The 14,886-nt window shown below is 45.5% G+C and overlaps 1 protein-coding gene across 2 annotated transcripts in view; it reads left to right on the plus strand.

The window, feature by feature from the left end:
• LOC139543696 (zinc finger SWIM domain-containing protein 6-like) overlaps positions 1-11,311 on the plus strand; it is a 44,985-nt gene extending 33,674 nt beyond the window's left edge. For both annotated transcript variants that reach the window (XM_071350023.1, XM_071350024.1), the window contains exons 3-14: positions 196-344; positions 714-864; positions 3,257-3,427; positions 4,496-4,687; positions 4,828-4,974; positions 5,132-5,278; positions 7,280-7,540; positions 7,956-8,091; positions 8,713-8,870; positions 9,017-9,180; positions 9,267-9,348; positions 9,583-11,311. In XM_071350023.1, coding sequence (XP_071206124.1) covers positions 196-344; positions 714-864; positions 3,257-3,427; positions 4,496-4,687; positions 4,828-4,974; positions 5,132-5,278; positions 7,280-7,540; positions 7,956-8,091; positions 8,713-8,870; positions 9,017-9,180; positions 9,267-9,348; positions 9,583-10,445 — 2,621 coding nt within the window. In that variant the 3' untranslated portion in view covers positions 10,446-11,311. The remainder of the gene's footprint in view (positions 1-195; positions 345-713; positions 865-3,256; positions 3,428-4,495; positions 4,688-4,827; positions 4,975-5,131; positions 5,279-7,279; positions 7,541-7,955; positions 8,092-8,712; positions 8,871-9,016; positions 9,181-9,266; positions 9,349-9,582) is intronic.
• The last annotated feature ends 3,575 nt before the right edge of the window (positions 11,312-14,886 follow it).

A 14,886-nucleotide genomic window follows, 5' to 3' on the forward strand; every position in this document is an offset into this window, starting at 1 on the left:
CTTGTTCTGTTTGTGTTTGTGACATAGAGCCCAGTGCTTTCATTGAATCATTTTCCATTTCTCAACCTAAATTGTGTGTGTGTGTGTGTGTGTGTTTGTGTGTGTGTGTGTGTGTGTGTGTGTGTGTGTGTGTGTGTGTGTGTGTGTGTGTGTGTGTGTGTGTGTGTGTGTGTGTGTGTGTGTGTGTGCGCGCAGGGGCCCCGGACCCTACGGCAGGGGCCAGTGTAGATGATGAGAACTGTTGGCACCTGGATGAGGAGCAGGTTCAGGAGCAGGTGAAACTCTTCCTCTCACAGGGAGGATACCACGGCTCTGGGAAACAACTCAACCTTCTCTTCAGCAAGGTAACACATACGCACACCAATTCGAATTGAAGTGAGTCAATTCAGGAAGTAAAGTAAACTAACATTCCAATTCAATAATTGAAAAAAGGGATTTTTTCCCCCCCAATGACTTCTTAATACATTGAAAAGTAGAAGATCTATGTATTTCAAAATGTGTTCAATTTTTTGTATTTTAAATTCAAATCCCTTCCTGAATTGACTGCCTTCAATTTGAATTGACCCCTACCCTGTCACTCAAACACACACACACACACACACACACACACACACACACACACACACACACACACACACACACACACACACACACACACACACACACACACCTTTGATGACCTCTCTGTCTCCCCCTCTCTCTGTCTCCTCTAGGTGAGAGAGATGTTGAAGATGCGTGACTCCAACGGTGCCAGGATGTTAACGCTGATCACAGAACAGTTTATGGGCGACCCTCGCCTGGCTCTGTGGAGGCAACAGGGAACCACCATGACTGACAAATACAGACAGCTGTGGGATGAGCTAGGTAAGAGACAACACACACAAAGTCACACAAACGTGCGCACAAGGACAGACACCACTTGGACGGACTAGCCGTTCAAGAGAGAGTAAAACACGCACACATATGATGGTCACTCATGTGCTGCTATGATGACTGTTTGATTTGTGTGTTGGTCAGCTGTGTTAGACCTGTGTCTCCCTATGCTGTCTGATATGATGGCTGCTTGTATGCTGGTGTGTGTATGTATCAGGAGTGTATTGTATAGTCAGTCTGTCATGTATTGGGCATTATCTGTAGGGTGTGAGCTGGATGGTTTGTGAAATATATGCTTTTTACAGCCTAAAATGGATTCGGAGATTGTGAGCTGGGTATTTCTCTCTCTCTCTCTCTTTCTCTCTCTCAGAACAGATGAGATGTGGACTGAAGGCTCAGAGTAGGCCCATCAAAGGAAAAAAGGGTGAAGGGGGGGATCGTGTGTGTGTGTGTGTGTGTGTGTGTGTGTGTGTGTGTGTGTGTGTGTGTGTGTGTGTGTGTGTGTGTGTGTGTGTGTGTGTGTGTGTGTGTGTGTGTGTGTGTGTGTGTGTGTGTGTGTGTGTGTGTGTGTCAGGAGCTAAATCCATCTTGATGAGCCCAATATTGTTTTAATGAATGTGTGTGTTTGATCCTTTGTAGTCTGAGACAGCGGTTCCCATCTGGCTTAGGTTGGAGAGGAGAGGGAGAAATATAGGCCACGCTTTCTCACTTCTGACGGGTGTGTGCATGTGTGTAATCTCACTCACACACATGCCCATTCATTTATACTGACTCTTCACACCCACTCACATACAAGATGCTGCTACTCTGTTTATCTGATATGCTGTTGCCTAGTCCCCTTACCCCTATAGATATCTACCTCCAGAACTCCATTATCCCTGCACATTGTAAACACTGTATTGGAACTGACCCTGTATATTGTATGCTTACTTACTTACTTATTGTGTTTTTCATATTTCTTATTTCTCGTCTGTTCTTTTCGAGTATTACATTGTTATTGATTATTGCAGTGTTGGGTTTTGAGTTTGCAAGGCATTAAAACTTGAAACTTCCATCTTGAAACGGTGTCAGCCAGCTAGCAAGTGAAGACCAGTGGATGAACAGTAGAACATGCTTGTTGTTTATTTGTGTTGAATGTGTTTGTTCTGTGTTCTCTGTCCTCTCCTCCTTTCCTTGGCTTATCTTTATCCTGTCATAATTGAACCACCAGTGTGTGTGTGTGTGTGTGTGTGTGTGTGTGTGTGTGTGTGTGTGTGTGTGTGTGTGTGTGTGTGTGTGTGTGTGTGTGTGTGTGTGTGTGTGTGTGTGTGTGTGTGTGTGTGTGTGTGTGTGTGTGTGAGAACACTGAACAGTACACTGTCCATATTCAGGATAAGCAGGAAAGCGAAACGGCAGCTTTAGGGATTATTCCATGTTATTGTGTAATTGGGGGAGACTCTAGACCCGAGCCTAGTAACCACATCCCATAGAACTCAACCCCAGCCTAGCAACAACATCCAATAGTAACCTACCCTAGCAACAAAATCCCATAACCACAACCCTGTTGTCATGGTAGTTGATTGTTGGAACTGTATTATATATCCCCCTCAGTCTCTTTGTCTGTTTTGGTGGTTGTTTCTCTCTCTTTCTGCTTTAAGGGAAGTCCGTCTCTTATTTCTGTATTATTTGAATGCATTTTCATGTTTTGAATGTTTTCCACATTTCCCCTGCTTACTGGATGCACCTTCTCCTCTCCTTTCTAAAATCTCCCCTTATTTATTATTTCTCTTTATTTTCTTTACTCCCCCCATTCTCTTCCCATCTCATCCCCAGTCTGTTGCTCCCTTCTCCTCTCTCTTCCCTCTCTTCTCTCGTCCCTCTTTTGTCCTTGAGGCCGTCCAAACAAAGACAGAGGATAAAACGACTCCTATCCCCACCCCCGTCTTCCTTTCCTCCTCCGCATCTCATCCCCCTCTCCTCCTCCTCCTCCTGTTCTCTCGCATCACCTCTCTCTGCCTCCTCCTGTCTCATTCTGTCATCTGTCCCCCTTTTCTGTTCTGTGTTCATTTTCCATCATTTTTCTCTTTACCCCTGTTTTTCGCGGCATATTTATTTTTAATGCCTTCCGTCCCCCACTCTCCATCTCTCTCTCTCTCCTTCCCTCACTCCCTTCATCCATACCCCATCTCCCTTTCAGCTCAGGCTTCAGGTAATCACAGTGTGTCACTAGAGTATCTGTGAGCGTGAGTGCGGCAGGCATGTGTTTATTGAATAGATAACAGTCACAAAGACTGTTGATGCTCCGGAACATTTTAATGGCATCTATTTTTCCCTTTTTACAGAATCAAATTATATGATTCAAGGATGAACAACAATAACAGAAACATTGTGTGTGTGTGTGTAGGTGCCCTGTGGATGTGTATTGTGCTCAACCCCCACTGTAAGTCGGAGCAGAAGTGTGTGTGGCTGAGACAGCTGAGACGGTGGAACGGTGTTGACGTGTGTCCCTGGGAGGACGGAAACCACGGCAACGAACTGCCCAACCTCACACATGCACTGCCGCACGGCAACCCAGGTGAGAAAACACAGAGACACACACACACCTGACCAACACAGTGCCTCAGGGCCAACCCAAGTGAGAAAACACAGAGACACACACACCTGACCAACACAGTGCCTCAGGGCCAACCCAAGTGGGAAAACACAGACACACACACACACACACACACACACACACCTGACCAACACAGTGCCTCAGGGCCAACCCAAGTGGGAAAACACAGAGACACACACACACACACACACACACTTGACCAACACAGTGCCTCAGGGCCAACCCAAGTGGGAAAACACAGAGACACACACACACACACACACACACACACACACACTTGACCAACACAGTGCCTCAGGGCCAACCCAAGTGGGAAAACACAGAGACACACACACACACACACACACACACACACACCTGACCAACACAGTGCCTCAGGGCCAACCCAAGTGGGAAAACACAGAGACACACACACACACACACACACACACCTGACCAACACAGTGCCTCAGGGCCAACCCAAGTGGGAAAACACAGAGACACACACACACACACACACACACACACACACACACACACACACACACACACACACACACACACACACCTGACCAACACAGTGCCTCAGGGCCAACCCAAGTGGGACCACCACACTAAGTTTGTGTGAGAAAAGCCACTTTCTTTTCATCAACTATTTCTCTATTTTCTCTCTGTTGATCTCTTTTTCTGTTTCTCCATCTGTCCACATGCCTTTTAATCAACTTTCTCTCGCTCCATGTGTCTGCCCTGCGAGCTGTTCTTATTAGTTTCTGTGTGACTGATGGAATAAGCCCAATAACCCAGGAGGGTTCCTCCAGCTACGGCTGCCCTCTGCTCCCCTTGTCCGTGCCTGAGCTAAATTAGAAAATACAAGCTCTTAGACATTTTTTATCCGGCGTCTGAATAGGAACAGTGCAGTGAATGAGCATTTCATCCAGGTAGCTTTAGGTATCCGATCAGAGAAATGTTTTCAACTGAACATTGTCCTTTTCTTTCCCTCCCTCCCTCACCACCTCCCCTCCGTAATCCCTCTTTCTCCGTCTCTCCCAGACTCGTCGTCTCGTCCTCACAGGACAGTGTTTACGAGGGCCATCGAGGCCTGCGACCTGCACTGGCAGGACACGCACCTGCAGCGCATCATCACACATGACCTCTACACGCACTCACACGCACACTGTCACCACGACAACCATGGCAGTGCAGGGGCACTGTTCGACGCCCGTGGCTGGCCCCTCTGGCACGGTGAGTGTGTGTATTTGTGTTGGCAATGACGAATACAAAAGAAGGGCTAGATTTCTAAGACCCGTTTTTAGAAGAAGAAAAAAGATTTAGTCGGAGTAGCGTTGGAAGTAACAGCCTCCCACCCTGCCTCCCTCTCGCAGAGCACATCCCTACAGCGTGTGCGAGGGTGGATGCGCTGCGGTCACATGGTTATCCCAGGGAAGCCTTGCTGTTGGCCATCGCTATCGTCAACACTCTCATACGGCAGCAACAGAAACATCTTGAGCTCTTCCGCAGCCACAAAAAAGGTCTGTTGGAATTTGTTTCTGTCTTAACTGTGTATTAAGTGTGTAAATGCAGAGTAATACCGGTGTGTAAATGCAGAGTAATACCGGTGTGTAAATGCAGAGTAATACCGGTGTGTAAATGCAGAGTAATACCAGTGTGTGGTTTTGTCCTCTCCAGAGCTGCTCCATAAAGGCATGACATCTGTCACCAACATGGAGGGCTGGGTGGGACACCCCCTGGACCCTATAGGCACTCTGTTCAGCACCCTACTGGACACGGGACGGGGAGACGAGGAGGGGCGCAACGCCTTCCTCGACTTCTCAGGTAAATGCACGCACACTCACTCTCTCTCCCTTTTCTGCATATTTTCTGCATTTTAATTGGACCGTTTTTTTCTGCGCCATCTTTTATTCATGAGCTGTGATTGGAGGATGGCTGAGGAACAATTAGTGATGTCATCAGTGATGATTGGGTGTGATTGGTTCTGTCAGATAGATACTTGCGTTCCATGGCCTTGGAAACTGCTCGTCTAGACGTGTGTGTGTGTGTGTGTGTGTGTGTGTGTGTGTGTGTGTGTGTGTGTGTGTGTGTGTGTGTGTGTGTGTGTGTGTGTGTGTGTGTGTGTGTGTGTGTGTGTGTGTGTGTGTGTGTGATAATCCTCCTGGGGTCATGTCTGTGGGCCCATAGAGACATCATTAAGGTATTAGAATAAATGATGACCTCTCCCTGGAGAACACACACACAGAGACACCGCGGAGAGACAGAACATGCTAATAGATCAACACATACGTCAATAAAGGAAATAGCGCATCCATACATTGATTGTGAAACCTTAAGATACACTACATGACCAAAATAATTGATCCCCCTTTGCTGCTATAACAGCCTCCACTCTTCTGGGAAGGCTTTCTACTAGATGTTGGGAAATTGCTGCGGTAGACTTGCTTTTACTCAGCCACAAGAGCATTTAGTGAGGTTGGGCACTAATGTTGGGCGATTAGGCCTGGCTCGCAGTCTCTGTTCCAATTCATCCCAAAGGTGTTCTAAGGGGTTGAGGTCAGGGCTCTGTGCAGGCCAGTCAAGTTCTTCCACACCGATCTCGACAAACCATTTCTGTATGGACCTCGCTTTGTGCACGGAGGCATTGCATTGCTGAAACAGGAAAGGGCCTCCCACAAACTGTTGCCACAAAGTTGGAAGCACAGAATCGTCTAGAATGTCATTGTGCTGTAGCTTTAAGATTTCCCTTCAATGGAAATAAGGGGCCTAGCCCGAACCATGAAAAACAGCCCCAGACCATTATTCCTCCTCCACCAAACTTTACAGTTGTCACTATGCATTGGGGGAGGTAGCGTTCTCCTGGCATCCGCCAAACCCAGATTCGTCTGTCGGACTGCCAGATGGTGAAACGTGATTCGTCACTCCAGAGAATGCATTTCCACTGCTCCAGAGTCCAATGGCGCCAAGCTTTACACCACTCCAGCCGACGCTTGGCATTCAGCATGGTGATCGTAGGCTTGTGTGCGGCTGCTCGGCCAGGGAAACCCATTTCATGAAGCTCCTGTAGAACAGTTCTTGTGCTGATGCTTCCAGAGGCCGTTTGGAACTCGGTTAGTGAGTGTTGCAACTGAGGACAGGCGATTTTTATGCGCTTCAGCACTCGGTGGTCCCGTTCTGTGAGCTTGTGTGGCCTACCACTTCGCGGCTGAGCCATTGTTGCTCCTAGACGTTTCCACTTCACAATAACAGCACTTATAGTTGACTGGGGCAGCTCTAGCAGGGTATACATTTGATGAACTGACTTGTTAGAAAGGTGGCATCCTATGACGGTGCCACGTTGAAAGTCACTGTGCTCTTCAGTACGGGCCATTCTACTGCCAATGTTTGTCTATGGAGATTGCATGGCTGTGTTCTAGATTTTATACACCTGTCAGCAACGGGTGTGGCTGAAATAGCCAAATCCACTAATTTGAACGGGGGGTCCACTTACTTTTGTATATATAGCCTACTTTGAAGGCCTTGGTTGAAATAGCAGTAATTTTAGTGCTGGGGTGGAACTAACGCCTGGACACAGTACACAGACATGACTGAATTGAATGCTGTAGTTTCCTGGGGCAGCACCGAGCTATTGTCATGATAATGGGGGTTGAGTGACCGTATTGGTTCTGACACAGATTGAGCCACAGCCTTGCTGTTTCACTTGCTATTAGATTTGGTGACAACATTTCAAAGACATGCTGTTTTTAATGTGATCTCTCTTATTTTCTTCCTCTCTCCCCCTCTCTCTCTCTCTCTCTCTCTCTCTCTTTCCCCATCTCTCTCCAGGCTCTGTGAGTTCAGCCAAAAGGTCGGAGCCCCACCTCTTCCCAGCACAACGCTTACTGGACGATGGCCAATCGTTCGTAGCACTGGCCGTAGAGACGGCTCTGATCGGCTTAGGGCAACAGAGGGTGATGCCCGACGGCCTATATGCCCAGGAGAAGGTGTGTCGCAACGAAGAGCAGCTATTGGCCAAGCTCCAGGAAGTGGAACTGGACGACGCACTGGTCAAGATCTTCCGCAAGCAAGCAATCTTCCTGCTAGAGGGTGAGGGGTAGATGCACACACACACACACACAGTCTTGTTTAACTAGCTTTGTGGGGACACACAATTGATTCCCATTCAAAGTCCTATTTTCCCTAAACCCTAACGCTTTCGCAAACCTTAACCCTAACCGTAACCCCAAAACCTAACACTGACTCCTAAACCTAACCTTGAACCCTAATTCTACCCTTAACCCTAAACCCCTTAGAAATAGCCTTTTTCCCTGTTGGTCTAATTACTATTTACTAATGATTTAGAAATATAACGTTTTAATGCCAGTATATTCTGGTCCCCACAAGTATAGTTAAACATGTCTACACACACATCCGTCGCTCTCTCTCGCTCTCTCGTCTAATCTCTCTTTAATATAATCTATCTATCTAATATATCTAAGCCTGTATTCTCTGTCTCCTGTAGCTGGTCCATACAGTGGTCTAGGAGAGTTGCTCTACAGAGAGAGTGTTCCCATGCATACCTTTGCCAAGTATCTCTTCACCTCCCTACTACCTCACGACACTGAACTGGCGTACAAAATTGCACTGAGAGCCATGAGGTAAGTACACACACAAACATATCTCACATAACGTATTTTTTTTGAACTTCAGTAAATAGTTTATGCCCAGAAAGAACATCAGGTAAGTTCAGTTAAAAATGGAGGTCATCCTCCTTTTGAGTCTCAAATGATGTATGTGAGGCGTGGAGGCGTGAAGCTATCCTGGGTGCTGTTTAATCATAACGCTGCCTTTTGCTGGGAATCCTTGTTAAATAATTCAACAGCATTGGAAATTAGTTTTGGAGAGTGTTTGAATAATAAATATACAGTAATACATATATAAATATTTATTTTATGACTTTGGGCTTCTTTCTGACTGCTGAGAGGCTTATGAAACCTTTGGAACTTCATTTCATTCTGCCCAAATTAAACTCCTTAGATTTTTAATATATTGAAATCTTTATAAAAAAAAAAAAAAAAAAAAAAAAACTCAGTCTTCAACCAGCCTCATATATACTGGCATTACAACATTCTATTCTAAATCGTTTTTACTCATCTCCGCTTTAACAGAAGCACTGAAAAATTCCATAAGCCTTAGAAGACATCTTAAAGGCCCATGCATCCTTATCAAAGTAATAAATAAAGGGTAAATATCAGTATATGAAATATTTATGTCTTTAGGTTACCGGTCCTGGAATCCATGGCACCATCAGGTGATCTGTCCAGACCTCACCATATAGTGTCAATGGTCCCCAACCGCTACCCTCGCTGGTTCACTCTGTCTCATATAGAGTCACAACAATGTGAACTGGCCTCCACCATGCTCACCGCAGCCAAAGGTAAACACACTGACACACACACACACATACTGTATGTACGAGCACACACACTACAAACGCACACTCACATACACACACATGCTCAAACAATAATGTTTCTGTTATTTTTTGCAAATAGGTTGTTTTAAATGGGGTTTTTGTCTCAGGTGACGGGCGTAAGTTAGAAACAGTGTTAGAGTCCATCCAGAAGAACATCCACTCCTCGTCTCACATCTTCAAACTGGGTCAGGACGCCTTCAAGATCGCTACTCTGATGGACAGTCTACCGGACATCACACTGCTCAAGGTCTCACTGGAGCTCGGTCTTCAGGTAACACACACGTCCACAGTAAACACACATAAACACACACACACACACACTTCCCTAACCTGTACCTGCTCCCCTCTCCCCCGAAGGTGATGAGAATGACTCTGTCCACGTTGAACTGGAGGAGGAGAGAGATGGTACGGTGGCTTGTCACCTGTGCCACAGAAGTTGGTGAGTTGCTCCTCTAAGGATGTTTTGCATAATGTGTGTGGGGGTGTATGAGTGATGTACTGCATGTGTGTGTCGAATGTATATTTCCACCAACTAACCACCCTCTCCCCTGCTGTAGGTGTGTATGTAGAACATATTTCCATGACCTAACCAGCTTCTCCTCTGCTCTCCCCTGCTGTAGGTGTGTATGTAGAACATATTTCCATGACCTAACCACCCTCTCCCCTGCTGTAGGTGTGTATGCGTTGGACAGCATCATGCAGAGTTGGTTCACCCTGTTCACCCCGACCGAGGCCACCAGCATCGTGGCCACCACCGTCATGTCCAACACCACCATCGTCCGCCTGCACCTGGACTGTCACCAGCAGGAGAACCTGGCCTCCTCCGCCCGGACCCTGGCCCTGCAGTGTACCATGAAGGACCCCCAGAACTGTGCCCTCTCCGCCCTCACGCTCTGCGAGAAGGACCACATCGCCTTCGAGACGGCCTACCAGATCGTCCTGGACGCGGCCGTCACGGGGATGAGCTACACACAGCTGTTCACGATAGCCAGGTATATGGAGCACAGAGGATATCCCATGAGGGCGTACAAGCTGGCCACGCTAGCCATGGCCCACCTTAACCTCAGCTACAACCAGGACACCCACCCGGCTATCAACGACGTGCTGTGGGCCTGCGCTCTGAGCCACTCTCTGGGGAAGAACGAGCTGACTGCCGTCATCCCCCTGGTGGTGAAGAGCGTGAAGTGCGCCACTGTGCTGTCAGACATTTTGAGACGGTGCACGTTGACTACGCCGGGCATGGTGGCGCTGCACAGCCGCAGGAACTCTGGGAAGCTGATGTCGCTGGACAAGGCGCCGCTCAGGCAGCTGCTGGACGCCACTATCGGGGCCTACATCAACACCACGCACTCTCGCCTCACGCACATCAGCCCGCGCCACTACAGCGAGTTCATAGAGTTCCTCAGTAAGGCCAGAGAGACGTTCCTCATGGCCCAGGACGGACACATCCAGTTCACCCAGTTCATAGACAACCTCAAACAGATCTACAAGGGCAAGAAGAAACTCATGATGCTCGTACGGGAGAGGTTCGGTTGACGAAAGACGAAACGTTAAAAAAACTATTGTGATTGGTCGATGAATCTATGGAGATTGAGAGCGATCACGGCCCCTTTTACTTGATCCCACCTTTGTATCCTTTTGTAACTTAAAAAGTAACGGAAAAAAACAGAAAAACGGAAAGAAAAAACAGAAAACAAGAAAAACGAAACGACTAAAAACAAACAATAAAAGGCCACATCGGTATTAATGTGTATATAGACCCTATTTAGTTCACAAACAAACAAAAAAATAACATTTGTTGTGGATGTGTGTGTGTGTGTGTGTGTGTGTGTGTCCCTTTATATGTATGAAGGAGAGTGTGTGAGAGAGAGAGAGAGAGAGAACTAAAAATACAATCTTTTGGTTTACACTGAGTATATGTTGTCCAGTGGCGAGATGTCCTCATAGCACTCCTGTTCCCCTTCTGTTAAACGCTCACAGAGACAAACACGGCTTAAACCAAACGGAGCAACTCCATCAGACGTGACAAGTACCTCGTACGGACCCAGCTTTACTCCCCCCTTGTCCTCACCCCTCCCTCCCCACTCAGTGTAGTCAAAGTGTGCAAACGGTAGATGTAAAAGAACAACACAAACAAACAGTTCAGTTCACATTTCTTGTTTTTCCTTTTATTTACTGTTTTTGTTTCTTGAGTAACAGTGATCACCAACTCCAGTCTGACTGTCTGCCATGGCTTTGCAGTGTTGTTCACCCTGATGCTACACACACACACACACACTAAACAAGCAAATAAACGCAGAAAAACACACCCACACTCAGAAACTCACGCGGTTGCAGGAACACTGTAAACACACCCTCGCAGAAAACACACACTTATACTGTCATAGTGCTTGCGCTTGTGGAAAACTTAGCAACTGTCAACATACATTCTCAGGGATTTCTCTAAAAAAAAGGAAAGTGAAAAAAGAAAGAGTGAGAGCATTTTATTGTACTGTGTATATATAATAGTATATGTCTGAATAGTGAAAAACAAATGTATACGTTAACTAATTTATAAATAATATTCTATGTAATGCAAAATACTTGAAGCTGCAGTACCTTGGTAATTATAGCAAAAACATATCAGAAGGACAATTAAAATGTGTCGCCTTGCGTTGCATCATCAGGGGCCAGGACAAAGGTCAAAGGTTAGGGGTCACTTCAGTAGGACTGTTAGCTGGGTGACCCCGCAGAGACAGACAGACAGACTGACACCCACTGGACTGCTTGACAGGAACTGGCTGTTTGCAAAACAGGACATGGATGTTGTATTTTGTATGGACCAGCAAAATATATGTATCCTCCAGTTGTAGACACAGTTTCATTGGGCACCGCAGAAGAAGAGGAAAGAGAGAGACTTCCCAGGAGCCAGATCAGTGAGCCTTAGCATTACAGATGTAGAACAAGGGCCCAGTGCCTATGAAGCCGTCAAATGTAGATCTGACAAAACCCCTGACTCTTTACTAATAATCAGCGTAAAAATTTGGCCTGACCACGCCTCGTGTCTCCTTCCGCAGTGATCAAGTTACAAAAATGAAGCTCCATTATATGCACAACAACCAACCAACAACATGTACATGCCTCCACAACCAACCAACATGTACAACATGCCTCTTCTGCTGACTCCCTGACTTTGTGCAGGACAGAAAGTTGCTATGTAGGTCTTGACTGTTCCAACTTTTTTTTAACGCTTTTTTTATTTTTATGTTTCTCTCTTTTTGAATTTTTTTATTTTCTCTCTAGAATTCCTCAACGAGAACAGCCTTCTTTCTTGCCTTGTCTTAATGCTTTAAAACAACCAAACGGGAGTTCTAACTACCAAACTTCAATTTAAAAAGCCAACCAACTTTGGTTACAACTTTTAGTGTCTTTAATTTTTAGCTGAATGGTTTTGTGTTCAGTGCTTTGAAAATCCCTTCTCCTCTGTTTGTTTTTGGGTGCAGAAACGTTGTCTAGTGTCTCTTGTCCCCTCCTCCCCTAGAGGTTTGTCCGTAGTTCCTTTGTCCAGAGGCAGAAATATAATTCATATTCCATTTTATTTATTATGATAGGTAAACGATTGTACTTCAACAGTGTCAGCATTGCTCATGAAGTTGAAATTCAGATTTGATACACCGATATCAATTTATTTATGTAACTAAATCACTGTTTTATAAACTTGTTAATGATTCAACTTTTTTTTGTTTTAATTAAAATTAGTTTTTTGAGAGGAGACCTTGTGTGGTGTTTGTTTTTTCTAGTTCTGCTATTTTACGCTGCGTCATCAGTTGAGAAACATTATGTTTGGGTTTTACTTTCTTTTATCCAAGAATGTAAACCCTGGAACGCGTCTGGAAAATAATGAATCCACTGATAGTAGTAAAAAGGAAGTCAAGTTATTTTTTTTCTGCTCGTCTGTTTCCCAGAAACAGTCTTATAGTCGTTGTGTTTGGTGTATTTAGGCGGTATTCCAAGTGTTCTGTTCTTTATCATTCCTGGTATTCTGAGATGTTTATAATACTCAGTCGATATTCAGGCCATACGAAGGAATTCCCCTCGACCAAAACCACACATTTTGGGGGAGGGGGGGGAAATGTTTGACCCCAATTGTAAAAGAGACAACTTCATCATCAGTGTTTAGTTATACAAAAATATGCCAAAAAGCTGTTGTGTTCAATCTACATGTAACCAGGTCAAAAATCAGAATATACAGTTCACAATGCTCCACGTAGGGAAATAGATCCTGCGAGAAGAGCCCTGTGGCTTCAGGCTATTCGGTGTGGGACCTGGTGACCCGGTGTCTAAGTAGGTACAAGTAGCTATGTGTGTAGAAAACATTTCATCACAGGTAATGCATTTTACTTGTGGTAGTATAGTCCGTTTGTAACTCCACTCACTACTTGCAGCTGTATAGTCCGTTTGTTTGTGTTGTTGATCTTAGCTAGCTTAATGTTTCGGTCAATAGCTAGCTAGCACTCACTCATTCACGTGGCTGCTAGCACCGTTATGAAAAGTGGCATGAGGGAAGCCCCCCAATATAATGTTTTTCAAACTATTGAGAATGCCTGCTCCCGAGCAATGTTTAAAAGTAATCTTTAAACATGTTGTACTTTTCTTAAATGTAGTTTTGAATTCCACAGAATCATCTGGACTGTAACGTTTACATCCCTCTACAGTCCCGGTCGGTTTTTAGGAGAAAACAACCTGTGGCTACCTAGGTTACCCAATTGGCTCACAGCAACAACTTTAACTTTTTCAAACACACTTTTCTTGTTGTCTGCTTGTTTCATTAAATTACAAAAGCAGTATTTCCCCTAGATCTTTATTTTTTTTTTTACAGGCGGACGCAAAGTCCCCCTTTTAGTTTCCTTGGTTAGATGACTATAGGAAGTGGAGTATTCCTTCCTCTTCCTATCTCTTATCGTCAACGGCAACCAGGGTGACTGTAGACTGGACAGGAAATTCTAGTTAGAACCACAGAATGAGGGGGGTGGAGGAACAGGAACAGCCCTAGATGCTTCCAAACATTACTGTTGACAATGTTTTGACCCCCCGATAGCCGTTCCATAACAAGTCAATCAGCACTGTTTGAATTTACTACATCTGAAGTGTTTTTAACAGAAATGACCGCAGTAAATCCCCAAGCTAACAATGAACCATACTAAACAGGAACCAGGTAAAATGGTCGGGGTTAAGGGGTTGAGATTAAGCCTGTATATCTCTGCCTTCGTTTGTATTTGGGAAGCAAGATAAGACTCCCTAACATGCAATGTTATATAGATTTATTCCAAGAGATAGTGTTCCCTGAAGTCTATTTGGGGTTGTTACTTGTACACTGCATGATCGCCCCAACACTCAGCTTCTAGAAGAATGTTAGAGAAACTGAGACTGGGTGTTCTCATGCCAACATCTGAACATTGCCTGCACACACACACTCTCTCTCTCTCTCCTCTCTCATGTACACACATACACACCTTGAATGGTACAGTATCTCCTGTATAAATAGCCTGGCAGTGGGGAGTTTCTGTAACCCCATCGGCGTACCTGGCTCCAAAGATAAACTGGATCACACAGCTGGGACACACAAACACATCCTGGCTGAACCAGACCACTATCCTGTTCTCATTCCCAGATTCCCAGTCCATCTGGGACGGGAATGTTCTCTCTACTTTGCTCTCTTCTCCAGTCTGTCTTTATCTCTCTCCCTCTCTCGTCTCGCTCTCTCTCTTTTTTCTCTCTTTCTCTCTCTTCTTGTTTTGTCTCCAGATTTCTGTTCTCTCATTACCTCTGGAAGAACAAACTGTTACAGCCTCGACGAGAGAGAAGTCTGTGTTTTACAGCTGAGGTAATATCACCACCCACCTCCTCAGTACTGAGAACTAATCTGTTTCTCAATCTATTTCTGGGGGATCCTGAGAGAGCCCACATTTTTGTTCCAGCCCAGCACTAACTCATCTCA

The sequence above is a fragment of the Salvelinus alpinus genome, chromosome 18, assembly GCF_045679555.1.
Source record: "Salvelinus alpinus chromosome 18, SLU_Salpinus.1, whole genome shotgun sequence".
NCBI lineage: Eukaryota > Metazoa > Chordata > Actinopteri > Salmoniformes > Salmonidae > Salvelinus > Salvelinus alpinus.